Genomic DNA, 10,147 nt, shown 5'->3' on the forward strand with positions numbered 1-10,147 from the left:
GCTGTTCTCGCGTTCCCGCCGTTCTGTTGCCTTTGTTGCTTTCGCCTCACCCGTAATAGGGCTAATTATCTTCAGCCACCGATCGCGTGAATCGAATCGGGAATTAGTCATCGAACGCGCGATCCTGCGGTCAAACAAATGACCATCACCAGCACGGTGGCTGGGTGTGTGCGTGTTGCTCAGTTGCAGCTGCAGAAGCAAAACAAACATAAAACATGCTTATGCTTCCGAGACACGGTCGTTGGTCGCTATGGTAGTGGTGTGCCGATGCTACTCCTCACACAGTATGTCACGGCTTACAGTGCATGACGGGTAGAACCGTTGCACGCGCGCTCGCAGCAAGAGTGCGATGAACTTGCGCTGCGCTTCGGCCCTTCGCAGGGTTATGGCCCTTTGCTGGCAGCGTGTGGTCTTCTTCGCAGTCACCTGTTTCCAGCGTCCGGTACCGGTTCCTGCCTGCCTGCTCGCCGTAATGCTTAGATTTTTGCGGTCCCACCGTTCGCACGACCTTCTGCGTCAGTTTACATCATTACTTACATCATGGCGCGCCACTCTACCGGGCGACCTTTCCTGCGTTCTTTTCTACTCATTTTTCATCCCTCGCCCATTCTCCCGAATCCCGAATTCTCGGATAAAAATGCACCGAGCGAGTCCGGTAGTGGCGTGTGTGGTATCCGGAAAATCATTGGCCCCTGGCACTGTTATTCCATTGTGGCGACAAACATGGCCATATACGGAGAGAAAAGGTCGTTGTCAAATATTTTTCAACCACCCTAAATTTCCCCTCGGGCGCGCACCGGGTGGTCACCGGTCAAGTAATCGGTCGGCCCAATATGGGAAAATCCTGCCAACACTCCCAGGTTGCGTTTGGCAAAGGGTTTGTGTGGCTGTGTTTGTGTGCACGGACCGGACATCCGGAAACGGAGACGGTCCAGTAGCAAAAAGGTCTCCCGGCGGACGCCTTTTTGGGCCCGGGGGAGGGTGGAGGGCGAGACCGAAGAGATCGCTTTTCTTCTTCTGCTCCAGTGCCGGACCGTAATTGCCTGCGGCATTGATGAAGTGCGAACAGAGGGATTGATTTATGTGTGAGCACCACACAAGGGGCGAGGTGGGCCTAATGCAGCATTTAATATGTTCGCAACAAATGGAACCCTACTTCTCAAGGGCATTAAGTGTTCGGAAAGGGCTGGCAGAAAATTATCTCTCTCGCTCTCGCTCTTGATCAAAAGCTCCCGCAAACTGTGAGCTCTAAGAGGCAACATTCTTTCAAAGTTCTTTCAGGAATGTTTCCGGCACACGGAGCGGGCGACTGGAACCGAATCGTCCCACCCGTTGTGAAATGAATTACTTTGAAGTGGATAAAATATGCAAAAGGCACGGCAAAAGCGTGGCGGGCAACTTTTCGTCTAACCTTTGTCGCCTCTAGGGTTCGGATGTTTTATTTTCTTCTAGCGAGTCCTTTATTACGGACGAGTAGATTTGATTTATTGGTTCTAATATCTAACGGACTGTGGGACACAAGAAACTCAATATCCATCACGGTCTCACCCTTATCAAATGCTATCAATATTAAAATTCCGATCGAGAAAAGAAAAGAAACGAGCGGATGGTCGTTTAATTCTCCGATTTGAGGTATAGTCTCTCCGGAATACGTACAATAGTAGCTAGTAGATAATGCCCTGGCTGGTGTTGTCCCTCTAAACCACATTCGGAGGACAGTCGTACAGATTGATGCACTTGTCTTCGGACACGGAAATCACGTTGGCACTGTCCGGACTGTAGCGAACGCCCCACACCTGATCCGCGTGTTCGCTGAACGTGTGCAGGCACTGGCGTTCGGCGACGTTCCAGATTTTGACTGTTTTGTCGCTCGAAGAGGAGGCAAAGTTTTTCCCATCGCCCGAGAATGACACCGACAGCACCCAGGACGCGTGCCCGGAGAGTGTGCCGACCACGTCGGAGTGCGCCACATCGTACAGCTTCATGTGCCCATCGTCGGACGCCGTTAGCAGCATCTGCGAGTCGGGCGAGAAGCACAGACTCCGGACGGACATGGCGTGTCCCTCGAGCGTTTGCGCTACCTTGCCGGCGGCCACATCGAAAATGTTGATAATACCGTCGATGGCACCGCTGGCGATGTACTTTCCATCGGGACTCTGAAAACACGAGCGCAGGATTGATAATCCAGCAGCTCCACGGAATAGGCCACTACCAAATACGTACGTAGGCGATACTGAGCGTGAACTTGCCATTCTGCGGATCGAGCACCTGTTCCGGTTTGCCCGTTTCGACGCTGTAAAGTGAAATTTTACCTTCGTGCGAACCGGAAATGATGTACTTGTCGCACGGTGAAAACGCCACTGTCCACAAATCGACCGGTCCGAGCGAAATTTGGTTCATCAGTTGTCCCGTTTCGGCCTTCCATATGCACAGACTGGAGTCCAGCGAGCTGCTAGCGATGACTAAAATAAAACGAATCATTTGAGACCATCGTGTCGCTACTTCCACGGGCGGTAGTAGCCACCTTCTCCGCTGGTGCTAACGTCCACGGAAACGACGCCCAGTGAGTGGCCGGTGAAGGTGTTCCGTAGCTTCAGCTTGGTGCGATCCGGTACCACGTCCCAAATCTTTACCGCATCGTCCACCCCACCAGTGACGATAAAGTCTCTGTAGTCGGCCGGCGACTTTTTGCTGGCTGATGAGTCGCGCGAATTATCCTCGTTGTCGTCATCGGCGTTCTCTTTGGACGACACCTTCAGACGACCCCAGGCACACGACCAAATGCTCTCCTCGTGAGCGGCCTCTTCTTTGTGCAGCAGCGAGTACTGAAGCGAAGCGAGAATCAATCAGTATTGAACTTTTCATGTGAAACAAGCGAAAAAAGCGCACCGAGTTTACGAACCATTATGTTTGTTTGTTAGCCGGTTGATGTTTGTGTACACGTTTATTATGATCGTTTGACAGCCATCTCCGCCTGGTGAAAATTAGCAGCACTAGCTTTTAGGGGAATACGAAAAGGGAATTTCATTTCCAGACGAACAAATACAGCTAAAATGTCGTCAAATCTGCGATTTTAATTCTGTAACCAAGGTGAAGAATACTTTACGTTCTAAGTCACTTTTTTTTTCTTAGAAACGGAATAACTTTTCTGAAAATTATTCAAGAATCGTTAGAGGGATTGTTGTTGACAAAAGAGATTGTTTTGACAGTGAGATGACAGTTGCGGCGCGAGAGAACGGGCCCGAATTTACATCGATTGCACAACTTCGCCGCGGTGCTCCGATATCGGCCAATCGATCGGTAATTTTCAAATGCATCCTTTCAAAAGCACGTTTTAAATCGAAGACGGCACCATGGGAAAAGTAATGTCCATAGTTGGACGTCAAACGCAACGGTTCAATGTCGAAAACCGGGCGCAGAAAGTGATATCGCAAGCCAAACCCAAACCGGCGCCAAAGTTTGAGTCAAACCTCCGTGATCTCGAGCGAGTCCTTAAGGGTAAGGGTGGAGAGTTTTTTTCTTTGAGTGTCCGTACGTAATAATCATTACTTCTTCCGTCCCCTTTGAAGATCATCCCGAAATCGTACAGGAACAAAGTCGCAAAGATAAAACGCTGGACGAAAACTTACGCCATGTGTACGTGACCTCGAAAGACACAATGGTACGGAGTTGCATCTTATCGGGGGTTGGAAAATTGGTTCCTAACACTTTTTAACCCACTATAACATGTGTACTTGCAGCCTGACACAGTGGCAAACCAGCCACAGGATCCAGAAAAGCCGCTTCCGATCAATCGAACCACCGTCGAGGAGTACGAATTCGGACACCTCGAACCGAGGGCGGTAACAAGAGGTCGGTGCACGTTACGGCAAGCGGTGCAATTTATAGCGAACCACCAAATGGATCCACAGCAGTGGACGGTGGCCAAGATTGCCGAGTATTACAAAATGAAGGAGCCACTCGTGACGAACATACTCACGCACTTCAAGTCGTTCGAGGTGCATTTACCGAACAAAAATCTCGAACGACAACGGGTGCTCACGCGGGCAGCAGAGGCTGCGAAGCAAATCAAGGAGTAGAGTTTCCGCCGCTTCTGCTCTTCCGGAAGCACAGCAAATGCTAAGCATCGGTCGTCTTACGATTTGGTACCTTCTTAAAAATATAGACATTTATTGAAATTTATCACAGAATACATATTTTTGGTATGACGAAAATTATGGCGCATTCTACACACACATACACTGAACGTAGTCTTAGAATTCGGAAGAAAACTGGGAAAAAGAACATGTAGAAAAAAATGAAGCAGAACGTAGTACCATCAAACGGCACGGGGAAAATGGAAAAGACGCTACGCAAAGCTGGGCTCCTTGTGGGGGTGCCTTCGCGACTTTGACGTAAAGTGAAAATGCCTCAGCCTGCTGCGAAATGCTGCCTGTGACCATTTAGTTAATCGTATTGATGATTCGATGACTTTTTTACACATACACGCAATGCGTGCCGACTCCTTTCTCCTCCTATCGTGATGATATGCGCGCTTCTAAATGTCTCCCTCTTGCTAGTTTTTACGTACTGTGTGATATATTCGCGGCTCTGTCGTACGGTCGCACTTGGTTCGACCTACTACGCTCCTGTATCTCCTCTGTATGGGTGTGCGTGCGCGTATCGTATAAAGGAACCTGTAGTACGAGCAGCCTTTTGCTCTAAATCCTTCAGCTGCAATTTCGTATATCTTCAAAATTATTGTATTATTTCTCGTGTCTCGACGACGACGAGAAGCGCGCCGGGCGCGATCTTGAAACACCGACCGATCAGCCTACTTGGGATGTTCTGTTCCGATAGCAACTCACTGGCTGGTTCGTGAGCGGAGTGCGTTCAACACACGTCCTTTGCCTTGCCTTCGGTAGTTACCTTGCAAATGCCCTAAAAGGTGAATATCGTAAGTTTTTGATCAGTTGCGCTACACACCCCTGGTAGCCCCTAGGTATTGCTGTTTGATCTTGGCTGGATGATGCTTTCTGCAAGGATTGATGCTGGCCAGCGCTGTAGTAAAACTACAATCTCTTGTTTCTCGCCCTTTTTTCCTTCACTTCGCCACTGAGATCGCGCCACGGGGAACTAAAACTATCGGTAGAACAGGGTTAAAGTAAGATGAACTTTTCATTTTTTTCTGTTTTCCTTTCCCATTTCCATAAACATTTATAGTGATTTACACAGCAACCTCTTTTTCGCCGATACCACCATCGCGATTCTTCTACAATGGCCACGCGCGCTGCTAAGCTTATCTCTCTCTTTGGCTTTCTCAAAGTCGGCCCGTCTGCGGCTCAAAGCCTACTGCATAATGGTTCGTTGTTTGAAGATAGTTAGGATGGTGTGTTAGTTTGGCAGAAAACAAAGTAAACGATTGAAAACAGAAAGAGAGAGAAGGAAGAGAAAGAAAGAGAGAGAGAGAGTTTCGTTACGCATGATAACAGTGAAATGAGAGGGCCTAAAGGGGGTTCCGTTTGGAGATTGGGGTCGCTCGAAGATTGGGGAATTCAACAGGTTCTACTACGCTAGTGGAGGATGAAAAACCAAAATATCGTTACGCGGGTGAACTGTGAACCAAAATCGAAATGAAAAGAGTGCTGGCTAATGATGCCCTACCGGCGGAGAAACTAAGCGTTAGGGTGGGCCAGCAAGATTTCAGAGATGGGGCCAGACAGGTGTCGAAGAACACAGATGCAACAACAGAGAGAGATAGAGAGGAAGAGAAAGAAAAACGGAGTTGGATTGGTTGGATTGTGGTGGCTCTAGATCAATGGCGGATCATCAGAATCATTACCTAACACCACGTCTTCGTAAGCTGGCCGGCGACGGTGGCGGTTGCGGTGCAGCTGGAACCGTTGCCGTAGCCGCGACCACAGCTGGGCGCGCTTGGCCAGCAGGGCGCTGCCAATCATTATCACCACGAACGCCAGCGGGATCAGTACGCCGCCCAGGATGTGGTGGGCGCCGGGCGGCTCCCGCAACGGTAGCTGTCCCGCGTGGCCACCCTGAGGGGAAGCGGGTTCCTTCTGAGGGTTCGCAGCATTGTCTCCTCCCGTGGTGTTGCTTTCGTCAGGTAAACAGTAGGGCACCGACGACGAGGACGACGACGTAGAGGCACCGCTGGTGGCTGTGGCTGTGGAGGAACCACCGAGCGTCGCATTCTTCCCGTGGTGGGCCGGATTTAGCCTGTACCGGAACATGCAAACGCACCGTCCCTTATCGCAAGACGCGTTCAGTGGACACTGGAGAAGTTCGTCCTCTTGACAGGCTATTGCTGAGGAAGGAACGAAAGACAACAGACATTAGTTCCAGACGGGTTGACAGGACTCCCGGCGGATTGTTGACCTACTATTAGCGTTGCCGCCACTGGCTCCGCTGCTGTTCATATTACTGGTGTTGTTGTTGCTGCTGTTGTTGTTGGCGTTCCGCGCGCTCACACTGGCACTGTCTGTAGGATTGCCGCCCTGCGTCTCGAGGATGTGCAGGGCAAAAATGCACAGCCCTAACAACGCCAACCGTCGTCGGTTGGCAGCCATGGCCTCGTCCTTTGTTGGCACGCACTACTGCTGCGCGCCTCTTCCGCTACTCGCAGATCCGCTGCTGCCACCGACAGGAACTACGGTTTGTTTATTTTGCACCCGAAAAGTGGCCACAGACCACCACCGTGCTGGTGGGCCACTTTACTGGTTCGCAAAAGTAGGATCGCAATTTCCACACTCCGCGTCACACGCGGATTACGCCGTGGCTGCTGCTAGCTAGTTGCCACAGGAATTCGCGTTATCGTTATCGTGTGGCGGGGGGGGTGAACGAAAAAGAATGGACCACTCTCTCCGTTAGGACCCGTGTCTGCCGCCGCCGCTAACACCGCGCTTGCTTCGGGATTGCGTTCATAAAGGAACAGACCGAAGCGTGCGGGATCGAGCAGGAGAGCGCGAGCGAAAAAAGCGGACGGACAGAGATAGGGAGCATCTGCATTTTTTTCTTTCCGCCGTTGACGTTTCCACGCTAGGGATGCTCACTCAGGTGCGAGCGTCGTTTCGTCCCGGCGATGTTCTATGTTATTTTCGGTGCTTGCGGTGCTTGAATTGTCGCTCGTCGTCGGACATTTGCTTATTCTGAATCTTCCTGTTTGTCACGTTAATCACGAGCAGTAAAGCTAAAGTTTACCGTTGTCTGTAACAGTGCGGGAACGTTGGAAAATGCAGATACTGCAGGTTGGGATCGGCTTAGCACGGGCAACCGGAACACGACTGGACAAGAAGTGAAGCCACCGATCCGCACCGTGCACGCACACCAGTGCGTCGCGCGGACGGTCATCTTTTTCACGGTTTCGCTCGGTTCGCCCTCGTCAGTTCGATATTTGGCCGTGTCGTACGGGCACACCGCGAATGCGGTTCAGTTTCAGTTTTCTTTCCACCTTTTCCCAGTCCACGGCGTTGGGTGTTTTCTTTGCGGGCAACGCTGAAAGGACTGTTGGCAAAATGTTGTCAATCGAGAGCGGAATGGCCGAAAATCACGAGTGAAAAGAACGTAAGTGTCCGTCGTACGCCGCAGCCAGTGTGGTGGTGGTGCTCCCGACTCCCTACTCGGCGCCGACGATGACGGCCAACGCCAGCACGTAAAGCTATCTCATTTGCCACTCCGGGACGGTGTGCCTTTTCCACAGCCACTTTTTGTGGCCAAATGTGAATCGTTCGTGGGGCCGGCCTGTCACACGCCCGTTCCGCGAAAGCCAGCCTCGCAGTGCAGCTGTAACGAGTTTGTTTCCTCTCCTCGGACGCAACACGGCCACACCGTCCGGCTGGGTGTTACTTCGTTCGGCAACCCTCAATAGCTGGTGCGGTTCCGTGCGTGACGGATCCTGAGTCGTGTACTGAAGAAAAACAAATATTTCAACCCGAAAAATTGGCCACCTAAGGTGCAAAAGGGAGCCTCCCATTGCGATTCTCGGATGTGTTGCTGCTTACCTTCTGCGGCTCTGCGTGTATGTGTGAGTGGATTTGTTGCGTGATTTTTCCAATCCGTGCCTGTGTATGTGTGTGTCGTTGGTGTGCCCTGTGTAACGACGTAACGTGCATCGGGCCGCGGATCGGTTGATTCAATTCCCTGCCAAAGTTAATTTCTTCCCATCAACTGCTGCTCCAGGATGATGGTGGCGGATCCATTACGTCGTGAAGAGCTGTGCTTGCTGTGATGCGCTGGCACCGCTCAAACGGGCGCTCTCTTTCCCACGCGCCACCTCTCTCTCTCTCTCTCTCTCTCGCTCGCCCTTTGGCGATACCGATTTCGGGAGAAATGAAGCACATCGCGCTCCGGACAAAGTGAAAAAGTGTGCACTCCTCCCGCACCACAACCCGCTCGCCTAATGTTGTTGTTTTTATTTTTCCGATTCGGCGGAGTGTCGCGAATCGAAGGAACACGCAACTAACCAAAAAGCGCTGCCCGTCGACGTTCGCGGGAAGCAACAATATGCCTTTTTTCACGACGTTTTCTTTCTGTTTTCCGCGCTTTCCGGGAGGAGGAGCAGGAGGAGGGTGTGTTTTTGTGTCGCGCGGGACGACCACGATGGAGCCATGTTCTTTGGTCTGGACCGGCACCGGAGCAGGAGAGAAGGAGAAAGCATGTGGTGCGATTTTGGGGGGGGTTTGGACCTCCAATCAAGATGGATGCCTCACGGAGTGCGCCCGAGGCCCATTTTCCACGCAACCCGAATCTCTCCGGCGTTTGGTGGTGCCGGAATTTCCCGTCTCCAAATGATGTCCGCTGCGTTCCTCGGGTGCTGGAGGGTGCAAAGGCTGAGCGTTCGACATCGACCCGAGTGGGCCATGAATGTGTTCTCGCACGGGGGCGAGATTTCAGCGGTATCGTGAAATGCGGGCGCCTACTGCTGTGCAAAAGTAAAACATTGTGTGCAAATTGCCTCTCATCAAGTACGCCCTTTGCTGCGTGTGCGAACACGAGGTGCACGGAGCGACGGACACTCACACATGCACGCAGCTCGGAGGGTCATAAAAGAGCACAAGTGCACAAAGTTGGTGCGAAAGGCAGGCAGCGGGGCCACTGCCTGCCCCCTCCGAAAACGCGGGCACAGATGGTGCGGTGTTATGTTGAGAGCAAGGTGCTAAATGCTTGCGCTGGCCGTAAGGTGACGGCAAGAATACGTCATCCCGTCAAATGCGACGTTCCTGCTGCTGGAACTGCTCGGCATGGAGAGCCTTGCCGTCCGCGAGGGAAGGTCATTGATAGCATGGGTGATTCGCACACCACTTCCTTGCTCCCTCGCGTACACACATTGTAAAAATAGCAAACAAATCCTGCGCTCCAATGCAATATTTTCTCCCCGCGCAGTGGTAGGAGTCGTCGCGTAGTAGGCTGTGACCGCAAGAGTGCGTCAAAAACGATGTGGCTTCAAATACAGACACGCGCCAGCATAAACTCCGCACCGGTTTGGCAAGGTCCTCCGCCGCGTCCGTGTGCCCTGCTCCCACCCGCCGAGTTCTACTGTGCGCGCGATGCGTAATCGAAATGTAAATATTTATTTCGAACGATTAGATCATTCGCGTGAAGATTGTCAAATGAGCACACTACTTTTCGTCGCGCCTGAAACGAACCCAGGCTTTTTTAAAAGGATAAACGGCGAATGGAGAGTGTGTGGATGTCCCACCTGAAGGCTACTGCTGCGGCTGCAAGAAAGGGTTTCGTAACAGAGTGACCGGCCTTCATAACGCCCCACTAGTAGTTAGGATGAAGATGATGAGTTTGTTTTGGTTTTCTATAACGGCGTTTACAGCCTGTACGACGGTGCTAATGGGCGAGTGCGGGCTGCACATGAGCACCAATGTTTTTTCATGACCATTTTTTGCCTTTTCGCTTGATTATTGTTTAATTGGTGATGCAATTTCCATTAGCGATTTGGCTTGACTTCCGCTCGCGATGCCTCGTACTGCTACGCTGCGATGAAATAGGCGAACAAAATGTTGGAAAATTTCATTAGATAGTAAGAAAAAAAGGGATCGCTTAGTTTTACCAATAAGTTCCTACGTTCTTCGGTACAGATTATTCCAAACCTAATTTGGTGCAAATTATTCCTTCCGAAGGTTACTAGATCGTGTGTGCTGTT

The 10,147-nt window shown here is 51.3% G+C and overlaps 3 protein-coding genes across 4 annotated transcripts; 1 reads left to right on the plus strand and 2 right to left on the minus strand.

Annotated features, from left to right (window-relative positions):
• Positions 1-1,473: 1,473 nt before the first annotated feature.
• LOC131216100 (superkiller complex protein 8) lies at positions 1,474-2,935 on the minus strand. Its single transcript, XM_058210511.1, has 4 exons — positions 2,903-2,935; positions 2,525-2,825; positions 2,224-2,462; positions 1,474-2,156 (listed from the first exon to the last, which is right to left on the minus strand). Exons 1-4 carry the CDS (start codon positions 2,903-2,905, stop codon positions 1,698-1,700), a joined length of 1,002 nt encoding a protein of 333 aa, XP_058066494.1. The 5' UTR covers positions 2,906-2,935; the 3' UTR covers positions 1,474-1,697.
• Positions 2,936-3,246: 311 nt separating this feature from the next.
• LOC131207770 (protein NDUFAF4 homolog) lies at positions 3,247-4,180 on the plus strand. Its single transcript, XM_058200401.1, has 3 exons — positions 3,247-3,498; positions 3,570-3,661; positions 3,741-4,180. Exons 1-3 carry the CDS (start codon positions 3,354-3,356, stop codon positions 4,077-4,079), a joined length of 576 nt encoding a protein of 191 aa, XP_058056384.1. The 5' UTR covers positions 3,247-3,353; the 3' UTR covers positions 4,080-4,180.
• Positions 4,142-6,836, minus strand: LOC131207754 (myosin-G heavy chain-like). Of its 2 annotated transcripts, XM_058200391.1 has the most exons (3): positions 6,377-6,836; positions 5,822-6,301; positions 4,142-5,654 (listed from the first exon to the last, which is right to left on the minus strand). In XM_058200391.1, exons 1-3 carry the CDS (start codon positions 6,561-6,563, stop codon positions 5,629-5,631), a joined length of 693 nt encoding a protein of 230 aa, XP_058056374.1. In that variant the 5' UTR covers positions 6,564-6,836; the 3' UTR covers positions 4,142-5,628. The 2 variants fall into 2 exon arrangements, with proteins under 2 accessions (XP_058056374.1, XP_058056366.1); XM_058200383.1 differs by having other exon boundaries at positions 4,142-6,301.
• Positions 6,837-10,147: the final 3,311 nt, after the last annotated feature.

The sequence above is a fragment of the Anopheles bellator genome, chromosome 1 (assembly GCF_943735745.2).
Source record: "Anopheles bellator chromosome 1, idAnoBellAS_SP24_06.2, whole genome shotgun sequence".
Classification (NCBI taxonomy): Eukaryota; Metazoa; Arthropoda; class Insecta; order Diptera; family Culicidae; genus Anopheles; species Anopheles bellator.

Coding starts and splice junctions, on each gene's coding strand:
- LOC131207770 (XM_058200401.1), top strand. CDS start 3,354: ATGGGAAAAGTAATGTCCATAGTTGGACGTCAAACGCAACGGTTCAAT. Junction 3,499..3,569: donor TCTCGAGCGAGTCCTTAAGG/GTAAGGGTGGAG, acceptor TCCCCTTTGAAG/ATCATCCCGAAATCGTACAG. Junction 3,662..3,740: donor TGACCTCGAAAGACACAATG/GTACGGAGTTGC, acceptor GTGTACTTGCAG/CCTGACACAGTGGCAAACCA.
- LOC131216100 (XM_058210511.1), bottom strand. Junction 2,463..2,524: donor CGTTAGCACCAGCGGAGAAG/GTGGCTACTACC, acceptor GTTTTATTTTAG/TCATCGCTAGCAGCTCGCTG. Junction 2,157..2,223: donor TCACGCTCAGTATCGCCTAC/GTACGTATTTGG, acceptor TCGTGTTTTCAG/AGTCCCGATGGAAAGTACAT.
- LOC131207754 (XM_058200383.1), bottom strand. CDS start 6,563: ATGGCTGCCAACCGACGACGGTTGGCGTTGTTAGGGCTGTGCATTTTT. Junction 6,302..6,376: donor CAGTGGCGGCAACGCTAATA/GTAGGTCAACAA, acceptor TTCCTTCCTCAG/CAATAGCCTGTCAAGAGGAC.